The sequence below is a fragment of the Pteropus alecto genome, unplaced genomic scaffold, assembly GCF_000325575.1.
Source record: "Pteropus alecto unplaced genomic scaffold, ASM32557v1 scaffold52, whole genome shotgun sequence".
Classification (NCBI taxonomy): domain Eukaryota; kingdom Metazoa; phylum Chordata; class Mammalia; order Chiroptera; family Pteropodidae; genus Pteropus; species Pteropus alecto.
The window spans coordinates 4,327,206-4,339,133 of NW_006433941.1; the positions used below are offsets into that span (position 1 = coordinate 4,327,206).

The 11,928-nt window shown below is 54.6% G+C and overlaps 2 protein-coding genes across 11 annotated transcripts; one reads left to right on the forward strand and one right to left on the reverse strand.

Annotated features, from left to right (window-relative positions):
- The first annotated feature begins 1,089 nt into the window (after positions 1 to 1,089).
- Positions 1,090 to 4,172, forward strand: MFAP4 (microfibril associated protein 4). The gene is made up of 5 exons (XM_025044361.1): positions 1,090 to 1,095; positions 1,276 to 1,435; positions 1,755 to 1,909; positions 2,391 to 2,745; positions 3,099 to 4,172. Exons 1-5 carry the CDS (start codon positions 1,090 to 1,092, stop codon positions 3,344 to 3,346), a joined length of 924 nt encoding a protein of 307 aa, XP_024900129.1. The 3' UTR covers positions 3,347 to 4,172.
- A 135-nt stretch (positions 4,173 to 4,307) lies between these two features.
- Positions 4,308 to 10,016, reverse strand: MAPK7 (mitogen-activated protein kinase 7). Of its 10 annotated transcripts, none has more exons than XM_015586697.2 (7): positions 9,850 to 10,016; positions 8,789 to 9,025; positions 7,934 to 8,099; positions 6,223 to 7,304; positions 5,452 to 6,113; positions 4,923 to 5,056; positions 4,308 to 4,791 (listed from the first exon to the last, which is right to left on the reverse strand). In XM_015586697.2, exons 1-7 carry the CDS (start codon positions 9,905 to 9,907, stop codon positions 4,638 to 4,640), a joined length of 2,493 nt encoding a protein of 830 aa, XP_015442183.1. In that variant the 5' UTR covers positions 9,908 to 10,016; the 3' UTR covers positions 4,308 to 4,637. The 10 variants fall into 10 exon arrangements, with proteins under 10 accessions (XP_015442183.1, XP_015442187.1, XP_015442186.1 ...); XM_015586701.2 differs by having other exon boundaries at positions 8,789 to 9,085; positions 9,850 to 10,006; XM_015586700.2 differs by having other exon boundaries at positions 8,789 to 9,121; positions 9,850 to 9,992.
- Between the last annotated feature and the right edge of the window lie 1,912 nt (positions 10,017 to 11,928).

The window sequence follows — 11,928 nt, forward strand, 5'->3', positions numbered from 1 at the left end:
ATCCCTGAAGCAATAGGGAGCCACCAGAGGCTTTAAGCATGAGTGACAGAGCACCTATTTAGAAAGATTGTTCTCGCAGCCTGTGCAGAGGATGAGAGGAGGTGGGGAATCAGAAGCAGGGAGATCTGTGAAGAGGCTGGACGAGCACCGTGGTGATAGGGCTGTAAGGAGGCCAGGACCTGAGTGACGAAACAGATGGGCTTCAGGGGTGGTTAGGAGGTAGACAGGTTGACACGTCAGCTCGATGGGGGCAAGAAGGTAAGAGGTGGGCTTTTGAGGCTGGGGAAATGGGACAGTGGTTGAGAGGGGCATAGAGAGGAATCTGAGGTTAGATAGGGGCCAAAATGAGGGGTTTCAAAGGAAGGTGGAGTAGGGAGGTAAAGAAAAACAAAAGAGGCCCTATGCTTGCCAGACAGATCCCCGGGGGAGTCTGGGAGGGGAAAGAAGGGGACCTGAGGAGACCAGAGCAAGGGGGCGGCTGGAGAGGGGCCCTGGCTTGAGCTAGGGCAGACAGCAGTTGGACGCCTGCAGGCTGTGCTCATGGCTCAGAAATGTCCCAGTCCTGCCAGGAGCCTGCCTGGCCCCTGCTGCCTCTTCACTTCCCCCTCCCCAACCCCAGGCCGGCCCTGACATCAGAAGCTCTGAAGCTGCACTCCCCACCCCCAGAATGGACCTCCCCTCCCCAGAACCCAGGCATGCTCACACCCTCCCCACCATCCCTATGACGGATAGGCCAAGGAAGGAGGGGGAGAAAATAAACACTTCTGGGGAGGGGCATCAGGAAACAAGGGATAGGCTGCCAGTGCCAGGGGGCCCACAAGTCCAGGGGGCGAATGGCAGAGGGGATCCAGGGAGCAGTCTGAGCCGGCAGGAGTTAATGTCTGCAGTATTTTGCCCCTGACAGGCCTAATGAGACACAGGTGGTGCCCTGGCCCCAGCAGATGCTGGTTCAGTGCCTGAGACGGGGAGAGGGGGTTCTGCAACTCTAGGGGGCGGGGCTGGGGCGGCTGGCTGGGGCCCAGCACATAACTCTGGGCGGTTGCAGACTGGGGCAGCAGACACCCAGCCGCTCTGAGCTGAACTGGCAGCATGAAGGTACTGGACCTGGGGCGGGGGACGCGTGGCATTGGGAGATTGAGCCCATTCTGTTAAGAGAACCCTGAAACTGAGAGGGGTTTATGGAGGCACAGGGGTTTCTCGTGATCCAGTTGAAACTCTTAGGCTATGAGGGTGCTAAGGCTGTCCCAGAGTGGGGTTTCTTGGGAGGGGTAAGAGGGCAAGCAAAGGGTTTCCTGTAGGGGGGACTCTGGTGCTGGAGGGAGGCCCTGTGATGTGACCCTGTTTTTCTGTCACCAGGCCCTCCTGGCCCTGCCGCTGCTGCTGCTTCTCTCAATTCCCCGCTGCGCCACCCAGGTTTCCGGGATCCGGGGAGATGGTAAGCAGCACATGTTTGCAAATGTGGCCTGGCTAACAGGCTGGGTAAGGAGAAGTTGTTCTGAGCCATCATTTTTGGGAGTCAGGCCTCAAGGCTGAGGCCCAGATCTGCAGGACTGTCTCCTGTTCTAAAGATGAGGCAGGTGAGCAAGATGATCTTCAAGCATCCCCCCTCTCGAAGAAAGGGGGGATGCTTGAAGATCATCTTGTTCACCTGATAGAGTACACTACCCCAAGGGACAGAGACAAACTGTGGGGTGCCGAGGTGTGTGCAGTATGCCTTAGCCCCTTCTCCTCACCCTCCTTCCCCCATCTCCCAGCTCTGGAGAAGTCTTGCCTTCAGCAGCCCCTGGACTGTGACGACATCTACACCCAGGGCTACCAGACAGATGGCGTGTACCTCATCTACCCCTTGGGCCCCAGCGTGCCTGTGCCTGTCTTCTGTGACATGACCACTGAGGGCGGGAAGTGGACGGTGAGTGGGAGGAGAGGAAAAGAGGCCCAGTTCTAGCACCGTGATCAAGCTTCACCTCTGAGAGCTTTAGTTTCTTCATCTCTAAAATGAGGATAACAATAACCACAGCATAGTTTGTGAGCTGCTGCCAGCACTGAATTCTAGGTGCTTAAGGCAGGCTAGTGAATATAATCCTCACAATAACCCTGGGAGGAAGGTACCTTTCACAGACAAGGAACTGAAATAAACCCCAGAGAGGTGAAGTAACTCACCAAAGGTCACACAGCCAGCACAGGACTCCCACCCAGGCGTTTGAACTCTAGAATGCCCTCTTAACCTCTTCCCAGCACTCAGCAGTTGCTGAGAGCTGCCAGTGTGCACCTTGGTTTAGGCCCCAAGCTCAGTCCTTTAACAAACTGCCTCAGCATCACAGGGTCCATCCCTAGGCGAGGACCTTTCCCAATGGAGCCTTGATAGTCCAGGCCCGTTCTCTCTGCTACAGGTTTTCCAGAAGAGATTCAATGGCTCAGTGAGTTTCTTCCGGGGCTGGAACGACTACAAGCTAGGCTTTGGCCGCGCCGATGGGGAATACTGGCTGGGTAAGGTGGGACTCAGATGGGCTGGGGGCTGCCCCAGGGCCAGATCCTTGCTGACTAGCTGCCCCTCCTCCCCAGGGCTGCAGAACTTGCACCTCCTGACGCTGAAGCAGAAGTACGAGCTGCGAGTGGACTTGGAGGACTTTGAGAACAACACGGCCTACGCCAAATACGTCGACTTCTCCATCTCACCCAACGCGGTCAGTGCTGAGGAGGATGGCTACACCCTCTACGTGGCAGGCTTTGAGGACGGCGGGGCAGGTATCACCCTCTCGCCAGTCTAAGGAGCAGCTGTGGGGAAAAAGGCACTGCCAGTTGGCCCCTGACCCCCTTCAGGCCCTTCCGCTTCCTGGCCTAGAAGGGCCACAGCTGGCTTCCAACCAGCTTGGGCCTCAGCTGCATCCACTCCACTCTAGGCAGGCCTGTGAGAAGCAGCTGTTTCTCTTCACGGCAGGAGCACAGCTACCCAACATCTGGCTCGGGGAGGGTGCCCCATCCCACCAGGCTGACACGTGATGTCTCTCACAGCATCACTCATTATTGCTGTCACTTCCCTTCCTGCCAGCTCGGGGCTCAGCTCCCTGCCTCAGCAACCCCATCCCTCTTTCCACCAGGCGACTCCCTATCTTACCACAGTGGCCAGAAGTTCTCCACCTTTGACCGGGACCAGGACCTCTTTGTGCAGAACTGTGCGGCCCTCTCCTCAGGAGCCTTCTGGTTCCGCAGCTGCCACTTTGCCAACCTCAATGGCTTCTACCTGGGTGGCTCCCACCTCTCCTATGCCAACGGCATAAACTGGGCCCAGTGGAAGGGCTTCTACTACTCTCTCAAGCGCACTGAGATGAAAATCCGCCGGGCCTGAGGGGCTGGCCCCATCAGGCCCCAACACGCCCCTGGCTGCTTTGGGTTTCCATGAGTGCTCCCTCTGCTGTAGCCACCCCCATCTTTGTCAGTTCTGTTGCTCTTAGCACCTGCTTCTCACAGGGGGCCTTATGGCTCTAGCCCCAGCTGATCCTATAATTTCCTGGGCACCCATCTCTAAGCCAAGCCTCTGCTCCCCACCACCTGAGGCTATACTGCTAGCAGCTTCCCAGGCCTCCTCTGAAAGGCACAGCCAGCCTGGATCTGGCTGGGCTCCACACAACTCTTATTTGCCTCCACCCTATTCCAAAGGCTGAGAGTCAGGAGCTGCTCTCCCAGGCTGCAAGCTTTTGTGTTCCACCTTAGCCAGCTTCCTTACTGTGGGCTCCTCCATCTGGGGCCACCCTAGTGTGCTACTCTGAGCTGATGCAGTCTGACCAACACCCACAGAGTATGCCAGACCACCTGCATGTGGCCACTAATGCCACACCCCAGCAACCTCCCTAGCTGTTCTTAGAATCTCTCACATCCTTCGCCTCCCTCCCACCAGCTTATTCTCTAGCGGTAAGCACCATGGACCCCCCCAGCCCCACCTCACTATCATATCCAGTTTCCCCCACCTGACTGTCCCAGGCCCGTAAAGCTCAATGCCAAAACTGTATTTTACCACAGCTACTGCTCGCCACCTGAAAACAGCCACAATCAAGGTAGGCATAAACATGAGGTTCTCCCACCCAGGCCAGGGTTGAGGTCTGACCATGTCAAGGGGCAGAGGACAACTTCTGTGGGGCTGGAAGCAGGTGGGGAGTGGGCAGTCTCAATAAACCTCAGGACCTGAATGAACTGGTTTTGGCTGATGTGCATGCAAATGCGTTTGCTTGGCCCCCAAAAGTGGGGACCTGGCTCCTTGTTGCTCCCCTAATGACAGCACCCTGCCCTCCACTCCAAAGACACCTGGAGTTAGGCGCTATAGGAAACCTTATATTTCATTAGCCTCATTTTGATGGCAATAAGATTGACTAATAATAAAATTATATAATAATAATAACAACAATGACAATAAAAATACAATACTGAAAAGGGTTGCTCAGGGAGTAGAGGCTTCCCAATCCTGCCACGGCTCGGTGGTGGCTCAGGTGGCTACTTAAGGCTGCAGGGTGGGTCTGAGATGAACCTGCAGAATAATTCAAGCTGAGCTTCCTCTGCTGGGCCCAAGGCACCAGCCCTTGAGAATGCTCTTGTGGGCCTTGGAGCCAAGTCTGCCCCTGGCAGCAAGGCACGGGCTGTGGGCCTCAAGACTCCTGGAGTTCAGGCAGGTCAGCCAGCAGCATCGGGGAATCCATCTGGATCTCACGCTGCAGGGACTCAATGTCGGCAGAGTTCATGCCATGGCCCTCAAGCCAGTCAGCAAGAAGGGAAGCTGAGAGCGAGGCCGAGTCTGCCTGGCTGCAGGGGAAAGGGGAGCAGGGAGAGTTGTTAGCCTAGGCTGGCTCCTCACCCATCCCACAGGTAGCTCCTCCTGTACCGGGAACTACTACCCACAGTCCCACTCCAGAAGTTCGGTACAGCCATCTTACCCATCCTGTGGCCCGTCAGCCACGCCCATATCAAAAGACTGGTTTAAGAATTCCTCCAGGTCAAAGCCAACACCATAGCCAGCCCCACTGCCCTTTGGAGTGCCTGAGAACACAGGGGGCAAGGGGTCTTCCACCTGCAGGAGATAATGACAGGTTATAATGCAAGCACCACCAAGAGCAGAGTGAGGTCTACAAGACACCCCCTTGTCCTGATGCTCCTAGTGAACATGCCTGGATACCCATGGTTGACAATGCCAGCCTCGACAATCAGTGAGAGCTAGAGGCCCATCGCCAGGCCAGGCACGTCCCAGGAAGCATATTTGTCTCCTAACAACTGCTCATCAACATTATGCTCCTTCTACAAGCAAGGAAACAAGTTCAGAGATAAAGCCCTATCTGCTGCTCTGTTTTCATGGAACAAGGACACATCTCTCATCTCCCTGTCCCCACCAAACAGCAAGGACTCCCCAAACCCATTTTCCCTGGGCCCAGATCCTGGTGTCCTCACATCCTGGGCCTTTCCTCTCACCTGAGACTTGGACAGCTGCTGGGTCACCAGGTTGACGTCAGGTGACTCTGAGGTGGAGGACTGAGGAGCCCCCCTGGGGTCCGGAGGGGGTGGGCCAGATGGGAAGTAAGGCAGAACCCCCAGGGTGCTGGGGCCAGGCAGCCCAGGGGGTGGCACAAGCGACTGGGGGGCCAGAAGGCTGGAGGTGGCGGTCTGGAGTGCAGCAGGGCCAGGGATGGGCCCAGGTGGGCCAGCAGGGTGGGGAGCAGGGCCAGGGGGTGGACGGGCAGGCTGTGGACCAGGAGTAGAGCCTACAGGTTGCAGTGGGGGTCCAGTGGGCTGGGCTTCAGGGCCAGCAGGACTGGTGGGCTGGGCTAGATTGTGTATTGGCACTGGGGCATGGGCTGGTGCCAGGGTCGGGGCTGGGGGCCGGGCCATGCGAGTCCAGCGCTCTAGCAGGCTGCGATCATTGTCACTGAGCACCAGCCCAGCCAGGGGATCAGTTGAGGGGATCCCAGAGGCCCCCGCCCCCCGTTCCTTGCGCTCCCGCTCCTGCCGCCGCTTCTCCCGCTCCTTGGCTCGTTCCTGTCGCCGCCGCCGCTTTTCCTCCCGCTCCCGCTGGCGCTCCTGGGCTGTCACTGGCTTCCGAGGCTCAGGTGCTTCCAAGGGGGCACTGGGGCCATCTACAGGGAAGTTGGACAGGGGGAAGGTAAGAGCCTGTGGCCCTGTCCAAGCCCAAAGTCCCCCTTGTGCCACCCCATTCCCAAGTCAGTAGCTGCCTCCACAAGGCACCTCTAAGCCGGCTTCGCAAGGACTTGAGCAGGGCAGCTTTGAGGGCTGCCTTGGTGTTGTCTGAGATGGCACCCTCCCTCTTTGGAGGAGTTGGTTCACTGGCTGGAGGGGGAGGTGGCTGCAGAGTCAGATCAATAGTGTCAGGTGCAGGGCCAGGGCATGGCAGTGGGGCTGGGGGAGGTGACTCCATGGCACAGTCCCCACTGGGAGCCCAGGGACTCGGCATTTCAATGTCTGGACAGCTAGGCTCACTAGCCACAGGCTGTAGGGAAGGCTGGAAGCGTATTTGTTGACGGATGCCCTCACGCCGTGCATGGAAGTCCTCAATCTCGGCCACAATAGCCTCTTTAATCCGTTCCCGAGTAAGGGCTTCACGGTCAAAGGCAAAGTCAAAGGGTGGGGCACAGTCAGGCTCATCATCAGGGTCATGGTACTTGGCCAAGAAGGGGTGGCGAAGGGCAGCAGCTGCTGAGATGCGGGCACTGGGCTCAAAACGCAGCATTCTCCCTAGCAGTGAGAGGGCCTGGCGGTCAGCACCTGGGTACACTGTCTCCCAGGGCACAGGCTGGCGTGGTGGCAGACTCTGGATATACGCCCGCACCCTTTCAGCCCCTACAGCTTGAATCACAGCCGGCGATGGGGTACCCAGCACCATCATGATCAGCTGCAGCTGGTGCACATAGTTTTTGCCTGGGAAGAGCTGGCGCCTGGCCAGCATCTCACCAAAGATGCAGCCCACAGACCACAGGTCAATAGCCTGTGTGTACTCATGAAGTGAGAGCATGAGCTCAGGGGCACGGTACCAGCGAGTGGCCACATATTCAGTCATGAAGTACTGGTGCTCAGCAGGCGAGGTACACAGGCCACGGGCCATGCCAAAGTCACCAATCTTGAGCTCACAGTTCTCATTCACCAACAGGTTAGAGGGCTTGAGGTCGCGGTGGATGACCTGAGCTGAATGCATATACTTGAGGCCCCGCAGCAGTTGGTACAGGAAATAGCGCACGTGCTCCAGCGTGAGTGGCTGTGAGGAGTGGATGATCTGGTGCAGGTCACTCTCCATCAGGTCCAGGACCACATAGCTAGAAGGCATAGGGGAGAGAGACAGTGGGCTGTCTTGCCTACACTCCAGCCCCAACCTCACCATGTCCTCCTGGCTCCAGATAGGAAATGGCCTTACCCTTCGACTATGTAAAGGCCAACGGCATGGTATGAAGATTCTAAACTGTCTACAACTTTTCCACGAACTTAAATCATTTTTCTCTCCAGATCTATTTCCTCATCAGAGAAAAATGAGGTTGGACTAAATAAGAGCCGGCTAGTAGGTTTAGTTTTGAGGCTGTCTCCATTGTTTGGTAGTGGCTGCTTCAAAGACTGTAATGAAAATTGTCGTGGCTTGCCTATTTTCTGTAGAAAACTGTTCTGTGATTGATTGATGTCTGCTCTGGGAATAGCAGGGTGTAGTTATAGAATAAGTGTCCTGTTTATAATCTTATATACTGAGTCTATAAAATTTTAACATCTGTACTCTTCTTAAGGAATCACAGTTGTTCCTGGTAAAACCCTAAGGGAGCACTGGTCCTGTAACAAGGGGACTTTTCCCAGCCTGCATTACATTACGTTCAGCTGTCCTTCCATAACTTCAGCAATATGGTCCCAACCCTCCGTAAAGGTCCCCACTCTGCCTCCCTCTCCCATCCCCGCTCCTTACACAGATTTGAACTCGCCATAGGGCACAGTGGGCCTCAGGATGTCCTTGATGGCGATGATGTTGTCATGCTTGAAGTGCTTAAGGATCTTCAGTTCCCTGAGGGTCCGCTTGGCATTGGTCACCACGTCAAAAGCATTAGGGATCTTCTTAATGGCCACTTGCTGGCCTGGGGAGCAGGGAAAAGGCAGATACTACAAGGTACCTTGGGGTAGCTGCAAAGTGGCAAAAGGCCCCATTCAACACCTCCCATCTACGATGCAAATAGCTACCATATAGTGAATAACAACAGCTACTACTATATACTGAGTACCTACTATGTGCCAAGCCCTGTGCTAAGCACTTTACATACACTATCAGATTTTTCCCTTCACATCTGTCCCCTGGGATAGGTACTAATAGCTCAAAGTTAGAGATGAGGGAATCTTGTCTCAAGAACTTACTGGGGGTTGCATAGCTACTTAGTGGTAGATTCTAGACTCCAATGCCTGTTCATTTTACTTCCCTACATTCTCTTTCCATCTCAGACCTCAACCATCCTACCACTTATCCCTTTCACCAGTCTCTGGCTCTAGAACACATTTCTCTTTCAGAAACCAAGGACAGGATCTCCAATCTGGTCTAATTGGGACATATTTCTAAGGAGGAAGTAGGCAGATGTGCGGCAAAACCACCATGCCAGAGTTTCTGAGAAATGCCCAACACGGAGCCTGGCACCCAGATAGCACGTAACTAATATTTGTTGGACCATAAAGTGCGACCCAGCTTTCCTTCCTGGATGTTTGAGATGGGACAGCTTTCTCACTCTCGTGGAACCGGTTTCCACATCTATGAGAGGAGCACAATAGGGAAGCTCACCAGTGAGACGGCGGCGCGCAGAGGAAACCACCCCGTAAGCCCCGTTGCCTATGGTCTCGATGATCTCATACTCGTCCCCCACGTCAAAGGTCACATCGAAGGAGCGGGCTTTAAGAAGGGCCAGATTCTTGGCCGCTACAGAGGCACTGGTGTTGGCGGGTTCCGCCTTCACGGGCTCGGGGGGCTCTTCAGTGCCGTCCTCGCCGTCTTCCTCTTTCAGGGGCTCGGCCATGACGTCTGTATGGTAACACTGGTGAGGTGGAGCCCGCCCCGGGCCTCAGTTTCCCCTCTGTGAAGCTGGGGAGCAGGACCAGGAAAGAATTTCCAAGCCCCCTAAGCAGACGGGGGCCGGGTAGGGGGAAAAGGACAGTTCTGTCATACAGTAGACATCCCACCCCCGGGACTCGGAGCCCAAAGCTCAGGTCCGAGTGCAATGCAGGGTCGGAGGTGGGGGAGGTGCCGCGAGGCGAGGTTCAGGAAGGGAGGGGCGGGGCACTTCGCTTTTCTCGGTCTACACTCACCGAATCGCGCCTCACCCCGAAGCCTCCTTGGGGCTCTCGAGGGTCCCCAGGGTTCCCTGGCCTCCCGTCCCCAGTGGAGGGGTACTCCCAGAGTCGCTCGCTCACTTGTTTAAGGCCGCCGCCACCACCTCAGCGTCGCGCTCAGCGCCACCAGTCCTCCCGCCCCGCCTCCCAAGACCACGCTCCCTCCAGCCTCTAGCCAATTGCTGCGCGACCTCTGAGGAGGTTCCCGCCCTTCTGATTGCTTTGCCCAATCCAAGCCCAGCTGCCTAGGAAGCCACGCCTCTGCCCCCCGCGCGCGCCGCTGTCCAGCTCGCGGGCGGGAGCCGCCCAAAGTGGGCTCGGCGCTTCGCAGGGGTGCGCTCGGAGCCCGGCGCCGTCTTCCAACGCATGCGCGCTGGGATCCCCAGGCGACGCGCGAATGGAAGGCAACGCCCGATTGCGTGCCCGTGCGCATCCCAATCGACCGGCTTGCTCTCGTCTAGCCAGTTGCAGCTAGTCTTGGGAGCTCGGAGGAGCTGACATGCGTGGGGCTGTTACCTTTAGGTCCCTCTTCCCTTATCAGTTCCCGTCGCTTGGCGGAATAGTGCCCCGCCATTTTCCTGTTCAGTCCCGGGAGCTGGGTTCTGGGAATGCATCATCCCAGGTAGAGGGTGTTCAGTCACATCTACCCACAGAGTTCCCGGTCCTCCGGGATTCTAGAGCGTCAACCCTGAAGCCGCCACTAACTTCCGGTGGCTGTTCCTCTCTGCACAGCTTCCGGCGTCTCTGGGCCTCCGCTTGTTATGTCCTGGTTTCCGCGGCGCCGTCATTCCATGTCCTGACTCTGTGGAACGGTCGTGGACTCTGGGCTGCAGCGGAGTCGACGGGGTAGCGGACGGGCCGTCTACCCTCTACCCCTCCAACGTGCCCTCCCCAACTACCCTCTACGCCTCCAAGGAGCCCGGAGAGGGCAGAACCAGCACTCGAACCCAGGTGCCCTGACCCACTCCAGAGCCCCATAGTTAATTTCATTTAAATAGTAAATATTTATGAAGCACCAACCCTGTAAGGCTCAGTGTTGAGGAGGCAGAGGTGGATATGGTAGGCATTGTGAGCTGGGAGAAAGGTTTTCATTAGGGAGTTCGAGGCAGGGCTCTAAGTAAGAAGGTTTTTGAATTGAGATTAGAGATGTTACCAGCGCACTGAGTCCTTGCAGTCTCCCAGCATGGAAATGAAGGGAGATCACCAAAGTAGACAAAGAGAAAGTTGTATTGAGCACAAGGAAGGGGTACCATCAAAGAGATAGGTGGTTCCCCGAGAGAAGCCCAAGGAGAGTTTTTAACCCATTCCACCTCCCCCCAGTGCTCGCCAGCAGCGCCCTTGCAGCTGTAGCGTTTACCCTGATATAACTTGGGGATTTCAGTTCTTAACCCCCAAAGTTTGTGACGAAATATCTTTTATTATTATTTTTGCATCACTCTAGTATATCAATAATTTTTGGACACAAATGACATCGTTCTGTTTATAGCATTCTGTTTTTACTAGTGATATTTCCATTTACAAAATATAGTAATTCTTGATGGCTGAAAAATGTCAACTCCTAGATGTTTTGTTTTGTGTTACTTAGTACTTTCAAATTTACCACCTGAAAAATAATTGTTAAATACTGATCATATTACATTTGTTACATTAGGCTTATAGAAAAGTTCTGTTTAGAAGTAACTCCAAGAACAGTTTTTATAATTTTTCACATTGAAAACCAGTCAGATTTGCTTCAGCCTGAAAGAGCGTGTGGATATAAAATTCAGTTAGTGCTGGCAAAGAATTGCACTTTTTTTTTTTTTCTAACTGGGAACTGGGTTAAAGGGAGCTAAGCAGAAAGAGAACTGTGTCTAGGCATTTGGAGGCGGAGGTTTCTTGGCACCTGAGCAGAATGACTACACCCTTCATGTGTTGCTTGTTTCATCAGCATGTTAAATCTCTACCCCTGGGCGTGAATATTTTGTATTAAGATGAGGAAAGGGTCACACAGCCAGCACCTCTGACTGAGCCTGATTGTGCATGCGGAGCCAAAGAGAAAGTTTTTCGGCCCTTGTAACCAGATCCTTATTGTTAGCGACCCTGGGGCCTTTAATGTTGATTGGTTTCCCTAAGTCTGATGAATTTGGGGATGGGGCGGGGGTTGGAGCTTATCTCAGTATTAGCAGATGGCTCCTGTCTGTTCAACCTGGCTGACGTGACATCCGAAAGTTGGCTTCCTTTCTCACAAAAACGGCTTCACCAAGTGGGAAGGGAAAGAATGATAAAGAAACAGGTAGACTAAAAGTATGGAGGTCTAGAAGTAAAGGAATGCAGGCTCTGTGGGTTCTACCTTTGCCCTGAATAATGACTGGTTGATGGAACTCAACAGAGTCAGAGTGCCAGCAGATTGAGAGTTTATTCCTTACGTTGCAAACTAGTAGCCAAAGAGTGGATCCAGACCAGAAATGAATTTTGATAAGACTACACACTTTTTAAAAATTTTGTTTTGTTTACATTCCCCACTGTTGTGGTTTTGTTTTTTAGTTTTTACTAAGGCATACATATAGAATGTTCCACTAATCTTCACAAACTTAATACACTAGTGTATTGAATTCA

Excerpts from the sequence above, each read along its gene's own strand:
- MAPK7 (XM_015586697.2), bottom strand. The coding sequence starts at position 9,907 with ATGGCGGGGCACTATTCCGCCAAGCGACGGGAACTGATAAGGGAAGAG. Across the intron at positions 8,100-8,788 it reads TGCGCGCCGCCGTCTCACTG|GCCAGCAAGTGGCCATTAAG; the intron begins GTGAGCTTCCCT and ends CCTGCTCCCCAG. Across the intron at positions 5,057-5,451 it reads AGCAGCTGTCCAAGTCTCAG|GTGGAAGACCCCTTGCCCCC; the intron begins GTGAGAGGAAAG and ends TATCTCCTGCAG.
- MFAP4 (XM_025044361.1), top strand. Across the intron at positions 1,436-1,754 it reads TTCCGGGATCCGGGGAGATG|CTCTGGAGAAGTCTTGCCTT; the intron begins GTAAGCAGCACA and ends CCCATCTCCCAG. Across the intron at positions 1,910-2,390 it reads CTGAGGGCGGGAAGTGGACG|GTTTTCCAGAAGAGATTCAA; the intron begins GTGAGTGGGAGG and ends TCTCTGCTACAG.